This window comes from Cydia splendana, chromosome 16 (genome assembly GCF_910591565.1).
Source record: "Cydia splendana chromosome 16, ilCydSple1.2, whole genome shotgun sequence".
In the NCBI taxonomy this organism is placed as follows: Eukaryota; Metazoa; Arthropoda; class Insecta; order Lepidoptera; family Tortricidae; genus Cydia; species Cydia splendana.
The window spans coordinates 16,221,402-16,236,876 of NC_085975.1; the positions used below are offsets into that span (position 1 = coordinate 16,221,402).

The 15,475-nt window shown below is 33.5% G+C and overlaps 2 protein-coding genes across 3 annotated transcripts in view; both read left to right on the forward strand.

Moving 5' to 3' along the window:
• The first annotated feature begins 726 nt into the window (after nucleotides 1-726).
• LOC134798399 (nose resistant to fluoxetine protein 6-like) lies at nucleotides 727-8,738 on the forward strand. Of its 2 annotated transcripts, none has more exons than XM_063770816.1 (12): nucleotides 727-957; nucleotides 1,232-1,371; nucleotides 1,515-1,833; nucleotides 3,778-3,880; nucleotides 4,016-4,103; nucleotides 4,625-4,791; nucleotides 5,146-5,325; nucleotides 5,871-6,050; nucleotides 6,610-6,760; nucleotides 6,980-7,160; nucleotides 8,014-8,156; nucleotides 8,516-8,738. In XM_063770816.1, exons 1-12 carry the CDS (start codon nucleotides 864-866, stop codon nucleotides 8,672-8,674), a joined length of 1,905 nt encoding a protein of 634 aa, XP_063626886.1. In that variant the 5' UTR covers nucleotides 727-863; the 3' UTR covers nucleotides 8,675-8,738. The 2 variants fall into 2 exon arrangements, with proteins under 2 accessions (XP_063626886.1, XP_063626885.1); XM_063770815.1 differs by having other exon boundaries at nucleotides 728-957; nucleotides 1,515-1,845.
• A 464-nt stretch (nucleotides 8,739-9,202) lies between these two features.
• Nucleotides 9,203-15,475, forward strand: part of LOC134798456 (E3 ubiquitin-protein ligase Nedd-4) — a 75,496-nt gene continuing 69,223 nt past the window's right edge. The window contains exons 1-2 of the mRNA XM_063770897.1: nucleotides 9,203-9,569; nucleotides 14,975-15,054. Of these exons, the coding sequence (XP_063626967.1) occupies nucleotides 9,414-9,569; nucleotides 14,975-15,054 (236 nt within the window). The 5' untranslated portion in view covers nucleotides 9,203-9,413. The remainder of the gene's footprint in view (nucleotides 9,570-14,974; nucleotides 15,055-15,475) is intronic.

Below are 15,475 nucleotides of genomic sequence, written 5' to 3' on the forward strand. Positions count from 1 at the left end.
AGTGCGGGAAAGAGCACTTTCCGCGCGTATGTCAAAAGGGCCATATGGCCCATATGTAATGTAAAACTTTGTACGATACACGTGCGAATAGGTAATTCGCAACTCGTGTCGATTTAAAACATTCCCTTCGGTCGTGTTTTAATTTATCGCCACTCGTTTCGAATTTCCTCTTTTCCGCACCTGTATCGTAAATAACTATTGTTTAAGACCTATTGCTAATTCCTTATGTGGATGCAGTTGAGCAAAACTGTGTCAACCGACGAAATATCGAAAATTATCACAATACCTGCCTTGAACGGGGGGCTATTAGTAATAAGTATCATGTACAATCAAAAGGTCATACCTTTACAGCGCTTTGTACGTTTTTTTTTAATAAGAAGGGACGGATAAACCCATGTGCGCTAATAGTTTTTGAACTTAAGGAACTGAATTGCTTATTGCAGAATGTGCAGTAAATAATTTGCAAAAACAAGTCACGAGACTTGAAAGCTTTCTTTACAGGATATACTTATACTTCATAGAAATAAAACTTTTTTCGGTAGGTATTTTTTTTTGGTATGCTGTATCTATGCATTATTAACAGCACTGCAAGGTTAATATGGTTAGATAACTAAAATATTTTGAAAAATCCTTAACACATTTTATAAAAGTATCTTAAAATCGATTATATCATAATGGCGATCATGAGGGTTGACTCAGTATTGAGCCGGTGTCGATGTTTACTTGCCAACCGTCGGCGCGGGCGCCGAACGCCTTAGCTTGCTCAAGGATCATAAGTTGAAATGATGTGCTAAAGAAATATAAAATATAAATAAATAAATTAAAATCCATTCGGGAATATCTTAGTATATGAGACTAAAATCATGGAAATTGGAAATATAATACTATTGTGTATCTTGGTTTTATGTGCGTGTATACCAAAAAATTCGTGTTTAAATTTATCATATAAAATTTCTGGTAAGTTTAATTTAATTTAAGGATTAATTTACTTGAATTTTAAAATATTGGTACATACAGTTAAGAGAAGAAATATCAGCAAATTATCAAAAAATGTAACATGAATTACACAACCATAGTATAGGTATTTTTATATATTATTATTTTTATACAGCATTAAATGTACTCTTCACATACTTTTTAATAAAAAAAAAACGTACAACTTGAATTTTAAGTTCATCAAGGAATAGTAATAATTTATAGTTACGTAATTACTATTTATATTTATTTTTAGATGAAGATTACTATAAATTACCAGAACTCTTCGCCTTAGATAACTATGAAAAATGCTTGTCTCAAAAAGATACAGTTTATTGTGTGGGTACTTTTGAATTACAAGCATCACAACCTTCTCAAGTCTTCGACAAATTAAAGGTACTTATCTTGTTTTTACTATTGATTTAAGTGCTGTATTTTCTTTGTATTATTTTATGTGCTCTGTTTAATTATAATGTATTCCTAAAATTATACAAAATATGCATTTAAATCACAAAATAGAAATACGTTTTGTTTTTCAGAAACTCACAGAAGATACTATTTTAAACTTTAATCATACAAAACTATATAGAGGCGTTTGTTTAGGTAGCATCGGAAAATGTGCTATCAATGAAACAGTACCGTTAGAAAAGTCCTTTGAACGTTGCATTGACCAGGAGATAAGAAAAGACTTCAGTCTTCGCGCTCATTTATCAGAATTTGATTATTGCAAACATCGAGAGGATAAAAGAACATTCGATACGTTAGACCGAATCTTTTTATTATATATTTGTACAATAGTACTCTTAAACTTCATTGGCACGACTTATGACGTGTGTCACAAGGATGGAAGGTCAACAGGTGAGTGTATAAGTGCATTATAAATGTAGCTAATTAGAAAAACCATAAGTTCAAAGATTAAGTTCAGCGACAATTGTAGGTCACAGAGGTAAACATCAGTAATTGATTGATTATACCTAATTGAGATTTTATCCGATATCCGGATAGTCTAAGAATAAACGATTAGAAAAGATGGCAAACGAACGTCCGTCATCGCCATTATTGTCTTCAAATTTTTATTACATATCATTTACATATCTTTTAATAGGGTCTAACTAATGTTTACAAACCAGTCAAATCAGCTACTCTTTATTTAATATTTAGAACAGTTAGAATGAGAAAAAAATACAGCGATGGTATCATTAATCCATCTTTTTTTGTTAAGAATGTTAAGATTAAAATGATAAATATAAAATAAATTTTATTGATTGTATATATTAATGACATGCCACTGCATATTAAATAAATTGCATAATGTTTGCTGATGTCACTACTCTAATAATGAAATCGGACGACATAAATACCTTTAACAATTACATTAATAAAACTCTCGCAGTTATAATTGACTGGATACACACCAATAAATTAAAAATAAACATTAACCAGATATTGTGCAATTTAAAACATATAAAAATACTGACATTGACCTGAATGTACCTATATAATAATTACCAATTAGAAGAACTCGAAACAACCCAAATTTCTTGGTATATTTATTGACAAATTTTGTAGCTGGAAAGCTCATATTGCCTATGTATGTCAAAGGCTGGAGAAGTTTGTTTTTGCATTAAGAAAATTAAGCAGAACCTCATCTAGAGACTTAGCACTAACTGCTTATCACGGTTATGTTTCATCTCTACTTAGCTATGGCTTGACTATCTGGGGAAATTCAATAGATATCAATGATGCATTCTCGGTCCAAAAAAATTTGTGTACGAGCCGTGTGAAACACACACTACTTAGAACCATGTAGACCTTATTTAAAAAAATAAAAGTGTTACCAATGCTTGTACATCAAACGGATGTGCATGTTTGTAAGAGAACATCCTGATTTTTTTGAAAAGCAGAGTACTTTCTATCCAAGATCCACTAAAAATAAAGACAAATTATTCTTGCCGAGTTCTAGAGCCAAGCTTCACAAAAATAACTGGTTCTGTATGGCTATCCAAATTTATAACCAGCTACCTAAATGTATCATTGAATGTCCTCCAAGAAAACACTTACGGAATGGTTGCTAGACAAATGTTAATTACTTCGTAAAGGACTATTTAATAAATAATATCTAGTTGCCAAGATCCTAATAACTATTTTTAGAATTGTTAAGTACCTACCTTTAGTTTTGTTTTGACAAAGTAATTTATTTTTGTGTAATAGTTTGACATTGAATTTTCTATAATAATTTTACATTACTGTATATATTGAATTGTTAGTTTTTTTTGTACTTGTAAATAACTTGTAAATATTGCATGCCTTCTCTGGTAGAACAAAAGACAAGCTTTTAAAATGTTATCACCTTATGTACATAATTCAACTATGTTATCACAATAAAAAAATATTGATTGATTGAATGATTCTAAAATAATTGAGAGCGCAAAAACATGTTTGATCAAATTTTTTTCATCATTTTAAACGGCCTCCTAGCCTAGTCTGTAGTGACCCTGCCTACGAAGCAGGAGGACCCGGGTTCGAATCCTGATAAGGGCATTTGTTTGTGTGTTCATCACAAATATTTGTTCCTGAGTTATGGATGTTTTCTATGTATATAAGTATATGTATATATGGTGTATATTATATACATCGTCGTCTAGTACTCACAAGACAAGCCATATTGAGCTTACTGTGGAACTATGCCAATTAGGCTAAACTGTGTAAAATTGTCCTATAATATTATTTTGATTTCATAGCCGCATTCATAAAATTAAATTTATTTCTAAAAATCCATCCTATTTAATCTTCTCGTAACAGGAAATTCATGGATTATGGCGTTTTCTCTACGCAATAATTGGAGAAAGCTTACAGATAATGTAGGCACATCGGGACAGACGTTTCAGTGCTTTCACGGAATGAGGTACTTACCTATAAATAACGAGAAGTTATTACTTGTCTTAAATGCTTGATATTAAAAATTGCTAAATATTAATATAAAATTAACTTTTGAACAGCAAATGTTTTAAAAGACTATTTTGAACCTCTCTTTTTTCAGGGCTATATTAACAGTATTAGTTCATTTTGCACATACAATAATAGCTCTTATTATGGGTTTTATCCCAAATCCAAGATACGTGGAATTGGTAAGTCTTCATTATGCTCGCGTTATTCCTTAATTATTAGTCAATCTAAAACTCTCAATTCTCATCGCGTGAACAAAGAATCTGACAATAATATCTGTTGATAATCCAAAATTAAAAGCTAGTTTGTAAATCTGAAGACAACAGATTTTGATGACGTTAAATTGGAATTTTATTAAATATTGACGTAAGGCTAAGACCCATTTGGCATACAGCCACTATTGGATTCATGTAACGACGTTAGTCAAATCTACATATAAGGATAAGGTAACCTACTTTCATTGCTCTTGAGTGTTCTTTGGCTTCTAAACACCTTAGAAACTTCGATCACATAAGTAAGCGACCCATGAGGGTTAAATTTACAGAATATTATGTTTATTGTCTTATGGCTGAGATGATGATGATGATGATGATGTTTACAATATTCTGCTCATTTAATTTAAACCTAAAATAGGTTTTATCATTTTATAGTGTAAAATGATTTATGCCTTTATTAACATTAAAATTGATCTACCTAATTTCAGGTAGGTGACCGACCTGAATTTGTAATATTCTTCAATGGCACTGTTGTTATTCAAACCTTTATTGTGATGACCAGCTTTTTAAGAACGATGAAAACGTTTTGGCAAGCTGATCACGGAAAACTAAGTTATATCAGTGTCTTGGAGGCTGTTATCGAAAGGTATATTCGGTAGGTAAAGCGATTTTATTATCACTTTTGTAATAAGTTATTTTTCGTTTGATGAAGTTATCTTTTTAAGGCATCAAAAATAAAAAATAAGTATATCACTTACACTTGTTAAAATGCTTATTGATTATTGCAATTCCCTTCCTCAAGCAATGGTTAATTTAATAAAATAAAAACTCAAAGTGACTCATATATAGATTTGAGTTATTTATAATTTTATTTAATTATTTATTACTAAAAAGAAAAGACATAAGGAAACAAATGAATATAGATGTTTTACGAAAAGAAACAGTATCAACGTGGGTTTCATTATTTAAGTGATTGGTAATATCAATATATTTTATGATTGATTTCCAGAATAAGCCCATCCTTCATAACCGCGGTTGGCCTATCAGCGACGCTCGTGCCCCACTTAAGTGATGGCCCACTGTGGAAGAAGCATGTAGAAGGTGAAGCAGAGATTTGCCGTACCACTTTTTGGCGTCAATTGTTCCTTGTGCAGAATCTCTATCCACCCAGCTGCCATCCTCAGGCATGGTAAATGGATTGCAGGACGAAGATCATTTCATTAACCTACATAAAAAAATATATTTTTTCGTTTTAATTTCCTCTAACTTTAGTAGAAGCCTATTGTCGTTACAATAAGATAAGTAACAAAATGGATTAAATTAATCAGAGTTTTTACTTACTTAAAAGGATTTTAATGTATTATCAATTCATAATTTAAATCGGAGATTCTTACGCACCCATAGTGAGAGGTGCTATTTTTGGCAGGGGTCTTAAAATTTAGAATACGAGTACATAATGAGAATGACTCAAATATAAATAATACAATTCGGTACATATTACTGTTATTAATATTATACAATATATAATTTAATTGTATAATTGTTCTCAAGAGATATTTAGCAGTAAAATTTCGTATTTTAGTCAAGGGTGTTATTAACACTTTGAATTAATTTATTACGACGACGGTATGGCTCAAATATGAATCATATTATTTGAATCATTCGGTACATATTACTGTTCTTAATATTATATAGACACACCAAATAATTTAATTGTATTATTGTTCTCAACAGGTATTTGGCAGTGGATTTTCAAGTATATCTTTTAACGACTGTAATTACCATATACTTAGTCCGAAGAAAAGATGAAATTCCGAAAATTTTGATGCGTCTACTTATGACATCATTAGCGTTATTATTTTTTATAGTTTACTTCCTAGAACTGAAGCCAAGTTTACAAATAATGAAACCAGAGTAAGTAAATACTATGTGTAAATATTTAAGTATGTAAATAATAACGCCTTGTTAAACTTAGCTCGTTTGTATTTGTACGTACCTACTTACTTTTTATAGAGATAGAAGAAGTACCTAACTAAGACATGTAGTCGATATAAGTCTATGGCTTCTGGTACATTAATTTGGCACCTAGAGTCAGACCGTGAAAAGTCTGCACCGATTTTAATAGCCCACGCAGTGCAAGTGTCATTTTAAACGTCAAACTTATATGAAATTATGACGTATAAATAACACTTACACTGCGTGGGCTATCAAATCCGCTGCAGACTTTTCTTGGTGCGACTCTATCAGCTTTGGATGACTTACGTCAGACCGGGCCGTGTACGGGCCGGAGCTTCCGGGGCTTACTTTTGTATGACATGACAGGCGATCACGCGATGCTTTCCATAGAAAACGATGTGCCGGAAGCTCCGGCCCGAACACGGCCCGGTCTGACGTGTAAGTGCAAAAAGGAAGCAGGTTTATATAATTATTTCTTAGAATATAAAAGTCTCATTAACCAACCTTCTATTTCTAGAAACCTTCTGAATTCCTTCAAGTTCGAAAAGTCTTTTCACCTGTTGTATCAGTCTTTGTGGGGCAACTTACCTTCGGCCATTATTGGTATACTGACTGCATGTGTTTATATGCATGTTAAATCTTCAAAAGTGGATCTGAAAAGCAATAAGGTAGGTATCCTAGGTTTACGACTAAGCAACCATTTTTTTCGTGTATTAAACATGTTTTAAGTCAATGTTTAATTTACTACTTCTTAAAATCAAAAAAAGTTCTCTATTTCTATGTTTTATTTATTTATTTTGCATTGAAATAAAGCGTTAACTTTTCTAAACCGGTTTGGCGTCTATTTTGGTCAATGAACAATCTGACGCCCTCTGTTTATTTTTCAGTTATTCGTCTACGCATTTAAACTGTCAGTACCTATGGCTTTTGCATACGCTTTTTTGGGTCTTTTTTTGACGTTTACTATGACATCACATTTGACCGTGTCGGTTTACGCTACCATCGATAAACCGACGTATGCTGTCATCATGGCAATCTTTATTTTAGGATGCACCTTTAAGATTGACGGTATGGTATAAATCCTATACTCACACTTTTTTAGTTTTGCTCAGTTTAGTTTCAAAGTTGACCGTTTCTTTTGTCCCCTAAATCCGAAATGCCTTAGTATGCATGTAATGTAATTTAATTAACGGCTTAATTTTTTTTAAATATGGTTCTATCAGTTCTTATATTCTTGTTTTTGCCGAACAAGCATACGGCCCGCTTGATGGTAAGCAGTCATCGTAGCCTATGGACGCCTGCAACTCCAGGTGTGTCACAAAAAATGTGCAAAAATTGTTATCATAACATGAGTATTACGACTAACAAGTTCTCTTTTGTATCTCGAGTCGAGACTTTACATGCCTCGGATTTGTGTATAATAGTGTGTTAACCACTGTTTTAGTAGGCTTGACACGTGCATAGTGCTCACGCAGGTTACATGGTTACATGCCAAAATGGGCTCTGGCCGAGGTTCAGAAGGGGTTCAAGTACAGTACCATCGCCCACACTGTTAACTGTACATCGGTGGACCTTATGCCTTTTGTAATAAGGTCTAGAGATGTACAGTTAGGAGTGCTGCTGTTCGATCTGTATATTTGAATGTGAAATTCATCCAGCTATCTTTATTAAAGATCTCGAAATGCAATTAAAATTCCCCGTTTTGTAAAATATTTATCACAAAATAGTGCTTTTCGTCCAATTAACAGTTTTTGATTTGATTTTCTTTTAATCATGCATGATTTGCCCCGTGGGATTGGAATGTTATTATAATAAAGTTTTAATTAATTAATATAGACACAAAGGGATGCAGCACCTAAACATTAAATAATACATATATAGGTAACGAAGTGAGAAAAACTTATATATATTAATTTTTCAGATATATGCCGCAGCGTTATAGAATGGTCAGGATGGGTAGTATTAAGTCGACTATCTCTTTCTGCTCTTCTCATGCATATTATAGTAAACAGGGTCTTGGTAGCAAACAGACTGTATCCTCTTAATGCATCTATAGCAAATATAGTAAGTATTTAGATTGAGATATTTATGTAAAGACTTGTGATTTTTAGTGGAATAAATAATTAATTAAATAAAGTCGTCATCAGATATATCAGAGCGGCCAAAGTTCATGCATGCACTTTAACGTCTTGATAATAGAGACACTGTTTAGATATTTGCGAACACCTTGGCTGCTTTAATATATCTGATAGTGACTGTAGAACTGTAGAACGTTTGTAAGTATTTAACTATTATTCCATTGAAAAATGAGTAAAAATTGAATTTACTTAAAAACGCAAATTTGAACCTTTCTAATTTATTTCTATGCTCATTTTACAAAAGTTATTCCATAAATTGTATGTGCACAAATTTAATTTTTCCAGATGGCGGACGGAATCAGCGTGTCAGTCCTAACCTTCTTATTTTCTGTGCCGTTATGCCTGATGGTGGAATACCCATTCATACATCTATATAAAACGGCTATGGAACAAAGTAAATCTCCAGTCATAGCCAATGGCAACAGTAGAACAAAAGACAATTAAATTGAAGACGTACTCGTAAAACGTCATGGGGTAATTAATATGGCCAGTGAACATATTGTTAAAAATTAAAAAAAAAAAATATGGTGCATTGTTATTAAAACACATTAAAGGTTTTTCTTGTTTCATTAAAAAAAACAATGTTCTGCACACGTTAGCTTATTTCTTAATTACAGGAATACTTCTTTTACTAAATTAGGTAGGTATCCCATAGAAAAAACTAATTTAAAATGTGCTCCTGACGGTACAGAAGAGATTTTATCTTATTGCATGACTACCCAATGTATACAAATGAAGACACTGCACCGTTACAAATACAGATAACAATTTTCATCTGTAACGGGCCTCACCTAGTCACCAAAAAATGTTTTCTTTTCATCTTCAATCACCTATAAACACGAAAACAATTTCTCCAATATGTGTATGTCGCGTATCAGTGGAAAATATAATCTTTTGTTAAAAAAATAAAGTTCAAAATGAATTGATAAGTATGGTAGTACGTAGGATACAGTTATCACTGCAATGCTAATTGTAAACGCTGACTTCTTTTATCGCGCCCATTTCTTGCCCTGATAAGATATGAGCAGTCATATGGCTCACTCTAAGTCTTTAGAGTGTCTTACGTGCTATTTATTATCGGAAATCCATTGTTTTAATTGTAAATAGTTTTCCTAGTGCTTTAAAGTAATGGTGCAGTGCTTCGGTGTGAGTTTGTGGGATGTATTAAAATTTTATATGCAATATGAGTGATATGGCTGGAGGAGTTATGCATGCTGCAAGGTTCACGGAGATGGCTGCGAGTGGGGAGGCGCCCCGCAGCCGCTCCTCATCCTGGTCCTCATGGCGACGGCCTAGCCGGCTGCCTACACCTGAACCACGGTTATCCTTGCAGTATCAGGTAACGTAAACTTGAGTAGTTGACTTGCTTAACCCATAATGTCAGTGCACCGGTAAACATATAATAAATACATAATTAAAGTAGCCTGAAATTCATTAGATGACAAGTAGTCATCTAAAAGTGTCATTTTTCTTTTATATTTTCAACTATATAAGTGCTCAGATAAATAATTATTATGACGTGTTGCTACTGATTGTAAATGTACATATCCATTTTAATCATCTTTAGTACACTGGGCACAACATTTGTCAATCGTGATTGACATTTACATAATAGCGAACAGACCTAAAGTTAATATGTAATAACTGGGAGACCGAGTTTTGCTGGGAAAATACATAAAAAAAAAACTCAAAAATGCGCCTTTTCCCAGAGATAAGACTTAGCTAGATCGATTTATCACCCCCGAAAACCCCAATAGCAAATTTTATCGAAATCGTTAGAGCCGTTTCCGAGATCCCCGAAATATATATATAACTAAATATACATATAAATAAATAAATAAACAAGAATTGCTGGTGTAAAGGTAATAGATTAAAATAAAAATAATAATTCAGCCTAAATACTTCCCTCGGCACAGGCCTATAGTCCACAGGCTAGCCCAAAGCGGGCTGGGGACTTCACATACACCTTTCGAATTCGTCGCAGATGTACGTAATTCGTGGATGTAAAATGTTTTGGGTGATTTCAATTCGTAGTATCAAGTATAAGTATTAAATATCAAAAGTAATTAAATAGAGAGCCATTTGACGCGAGACATTGATGTCACTCTAAGTACGTAGTGATTTATCGTGACGTTGTACGAGTGCGGAATATTCATAGTCTAATTACCCGTCAAGATTATCTACATAGTGTGAAGATATAACGCAAATACATATAACGTCTCGCCCATACAACCTTAAGCTATGCAAATATTTTCCCGAAAATAAAAACTCTAAATTGTAAATTGTGTCATGGCCTCTAATGGCCTGACAACGTTTACCCTCAGTTTGTCACTGACATAAACGCCGTCGAGAACGTAATTTACTTTCTATACATCCCGTTTGCACTAATATGCGAGTGCGAGCGAGATGTATAGAAAGTAAATTACGTTCTCGACAGCGTTTATGTCAGTGACAAATTGATGGTAACCGTACAGCTTTATGATTATCAATATTTAAGATTTAGTTGCTAACGTGAATTATTTAAACAATTTACTTAAAACTTAATTTCACTTAACGTAGAATGGAATTCGCTAAAAGGTGGAAAATATTAATGTTGAACCATTTGAACAGCTATGTTTTTAAACATCAACCGATTTATTTATTAATTTAAAAGATAATCTATAATTTTAGCATTTCCAAGCAATACTACTATTGATTATTAGTTTATAAAAAGATTAATTTAATTACATGAAACGTTTAGGTAATTTTAATGATTTTTTTATAACTTAAATAAATAAACTTTAAATAGGCAATGAGATTGGCGATCAATGTACGTAAACTTCTTAAAAATTCGATTCTAATTAACTTTAATCTAATTGATGCTTAATGCAATTAATTAATTGTTAGATCGAATTAACCGATGTCCGAACCATTAGTCGATGGTAAAATAAGGGCACAATATTAAAGAGAGTTTTTTTAACTTCAGGTCTTAAAACTTCAAACGAAGTTAAGAAAATATTAAGCATTATCTTTGTCCACTGGATTGTCAACTGAAAACTGCGGAGTAAAAAGAAGTAAAATACTTATATTTATTTTCTATATCATAATAAGTCGCTTACAAACACCATAGAAACATAAATAAATGTAATTTAAAAAAAGAAATTTTAATAATAAAACTTCTGACCAAAACCAAGCCACAAAAGTGCCATCTAGTGAATTTTAATCTAGGCATCTAATCGCTGGTGTATCACATAATATTCTTTATAAATAATCGCACTCAAATCGATTTATTTGTTTGGTAGTCAAGATTCAAGTCATACCGAATCTATTCTAGAAGTTAGACCAAGAAAAGTCTGCAGCGAGTTTGATAGCCCACGCAGTGCAAGTATTATTTATACGTCATAATTTCATAGAAGTTTGACGTTTAAAATAACACTTGCACTGCGTGCGCTATCAAAATCGCTGCAGACTTTTCTTGGTCTAACTCTATTTGCTTTGCGGATTAGAAAACTTTAAAACTACATGTTGCTTTTTTATTTATAGGCCCATCACTAAAACTGGATTATGTTTTATCATAATCGAAAACTTTCGTATAACGGAACGTTATGCGTAAAAAAAAATATAGTGACAAAATATTCTGTCATTCGGTTGTCAGAAAGAGTGAATAATTTTCTCAATTTTTTAGTTTTTTGTTTGTATTTTTACATGATTCTGTTGAGAATTAGTGCAGTTTTGATGGTTAGATCTTAGATTTGATAATTGTTAACTAATTTCATATGTTATTAACGTGTGAACTGAGTTGTGAGGAGTTGCCGATCAAACGACGTGTCATAAAACAGATTGCTTCCAACCTTATGACTTACAAGGAATGTGGATTATTACTCATTTCGTTTGAAAATTAGTTTATTTTCACATGGGTGATGGCTTGGCAGTCGGACACGCGTGTAAGTAGCATATAAAAGTATTCCCTCGAAAAATCAAAACGGTAAACATGTTGACACAAATTTTTGTGACCAATTTACTTGTTGTAAACACGTTTTTCGATCAATCGCTATTTCTTCGTGTACAAAATATATTTGTAACATAAGAAAAGACAATTTAACAGTACGTTATCGCAAGTAACTGTGTTATTATGAAAATCGGCTGGGAGATTTTCTATTTCAGCTGTTTTGATATTTTAGTGTATGTAGGTGTAGGTGGTAGGTAGATAAGCCATTTAATAGGATTTGCCTTTTAACTTTGGCATGGCTAAAGCTAGAATCGCTGCTCTATATCTATTTAAGGCAGGTGACACAATTACCTTAGATCTTTAGGTATTAGAGCACATTGAATAATATATAATATTTTATTTACTAACAAAAGTGTGACCTTGGTGATTTCATGTTATCATTGGATTTGCAAGAAACCGACATGATTTGTGTTTAAACAACTGTGAACTTGAAGACTGTAATTGCTGTGTTGAGCAAAAAAATACAAGCTTTACAATTGAACAAATGGTAATGTTTCCATATCCTAGACATTAAAATGATAGGAAGTTAATAACAAAATAAAAATAATAGTTTTTTTTTGACAAGTTGAGGAGTAACTACCGTTTGCCGAAAAAAAAAAAAAAAAGATAGATAAACATGAATAGAATACTATAACAGTTTATATAGTATAGAGTTAGTACATTTTGTTAGTAATAATGAGTTCTTAGGTATACTTACTTTTGTTATTTAAACTAAGATCAATAAAGGATAGGAAGTTAAGTCAAATTAAATATATTAAGAATGGGTCACTCACATATTACCATATCAAATTAAAATACGTGAGTGACCCGTTCTTAATATATTTAATATGTCTGTGTCTCACGGAAGTTTTGTTATTAAGATATGTCAAACTTCAAAAACTTGGCTATCTAAAGTGAATAGTGTTGTTATATCATACAAGCTTACAGTAACAATTATCTTTACCCTGTTGCTTATTTCACAGGAATCTAATGACCAGCAAATGAATTATAATATTTTAGTAAGAAAGTTAAACAAAACATAAAATTTGAGAGTAATACAATATCACAAGCTTGAAGGAATAGTTTCCTACAGATAAATTTAAATATTTCACAGTGGTTGTGAAATAAAAATTACTGAAATATAATATGGGTACAGAAAAATCATGATCAATCATGATTTTGCACTTTCAATTCATTTATAATCAATAAAAACTGATAACAAGGAGGTGTTCATTGTGATAGCATGATGTCTGTTTCTCACACTAACAAATTGTTCAATCAATCAATCAAGTATTTTATTCATGATAAACTTAAAACTGAAATTACATACAAAAGTATAACTAAAAACTACGAGTATACATAAAATAGGTAAGAGTTAAAGTTTAGCACGAAATGGTCTCGCCTCAGCATAATACTGACCCGAAAGTCAGTGCTGATCTTCCAAGACCATTTGTGGGTCACGATCGCAGCCCTTTGCACATCGCGTAGCTTTATTTGACGTTCATAAGCACATTTTACAGTCAACAGTAAAAATATGGGTGTACAAATCATCTCAAAAATATGTCCCATAACTCTTATGTCAGTGAATTAAGAACTATGGGACATATTTTTGAGTAAGTTGTCTACACCCATATTTTTACCGTTGACTGTAATATGCCTACTTGGAAAATTCTCTTTATCATCTGGCAAACTCCCGCAGGGAGACTCTAATTCAAATGTATTTGATTGAAGCAAAGTTAAAATTCAAACAACTAAAAACAATGTTCGCCACCTGAATGGATAATGAGTATCTGACTTTTCGTTTATTAGTACATATTACATTACCCTATGGGTCAGTAAACTTTTCTAGAGATGACCCAACAGTTTTAGAAATTCCATAGAGCCAGAAAAATATTTTCAACAGTATGGATGTCTTGAAGAGCCGCAATTGTAGCGCTGCGTCTTACGTAAGCGCACAACTCGCGAACGCGACGCGGCGCGGCGTGGCGTGGCGCGGCGCGGCGGGCCCAAGGCGTTCGCGTTCGCAACGAGATCGCCCACGTAGGACACTTCTATAGGTATCGAAGGATTGATTGACCGCGCGCCGCATCGCTTCGCTTCGCGTTCGCGTGTTGTTCGCCTACGTAGTACGCTGCATAGGTCCAAAGAGCTTTTTTCAGATTGCAGGCTGCGGTTTGCCAATCCCTGCACTACCCTTTTGTTGTGGAGCTATATTTGCATACTATGGCTTGTCGTGCGTTGCGTATGTTTCCAAGCATACAAATTATAGGGTTCAGATTTTATAACATTTAGTTTGTCCCTGCCTTTACTCTAACAAAAAAATGCAACAATATTATGTATATACCCTGTTCGTAATTTCTTAGTGCCACTTGCATCATTCCACTAGCCCGGGGTTAACCGGTTAAACATATTTTTTTTTCTCGCAGGGTTAAATACATTTACGTATCTCACCCCCGGGCTGCGAAGGCCCGTTGGGGATGGGGTGGTAGGTGGGACTCGCTCCTCCCGTATTTCCTCTGCTACTCAGAGGGAAGGGAGGAGAATACCCACTAACTTTTCCTGCGGCGTTACCCTCTCTGCCGTTTTGGGAACCATCATGAGGTCACGAGTATTTTACCACGATGCTCCCTCGAACCGGTTAAACCTGGTGTTACCATGGTTACCAGTGCCATTTGACACTGCGTTAACGGTTTAACAGCTTAACCCAGGGTTAGTGGGGTGGTGCAAGTGGGCCTTAGATATGCAAATGAATATTGATTGTCACTTCAATGTTTCAGACTGATGAAAACAGCTTCTTGCTTCGCTTGCGGATCATAGGAGCGTATTCATTGGCCAAAAAGGACATCTTCGGTGCCAGGTGAGCTTTTCATGAAATAATAATAAATAATAATAATTCAGCCTATATACGTCCCACTGCTGGGCACAGGTCTTCTCTCATGCGCGAGAGGGCTTGGGCTATAGTCCCCACGCTAGCCCAATGCGGATTGGGGACTTCACATACACCTTTGAATTTCTTCGCAGATGTATGTGGATTTCCTCACGATGTTTTCCTTCACCGAAAAGCTAGTGGTAAATATCAAATGATATTTCGTACATAAGTTCCGAAAAACTCATTGGTACGAGCCAGGATTTGAACCCGCGACCTCCGGATTGAAAGTAGGACGTCATATCCACTCGGCCTCCACGCTTCGCGAGCTTGTCATTATATATAATTTATTTGTTTCTCATATATAAGGTAATAATAGATTATTAACCAAGGGATGAAAATTAAAGGCACT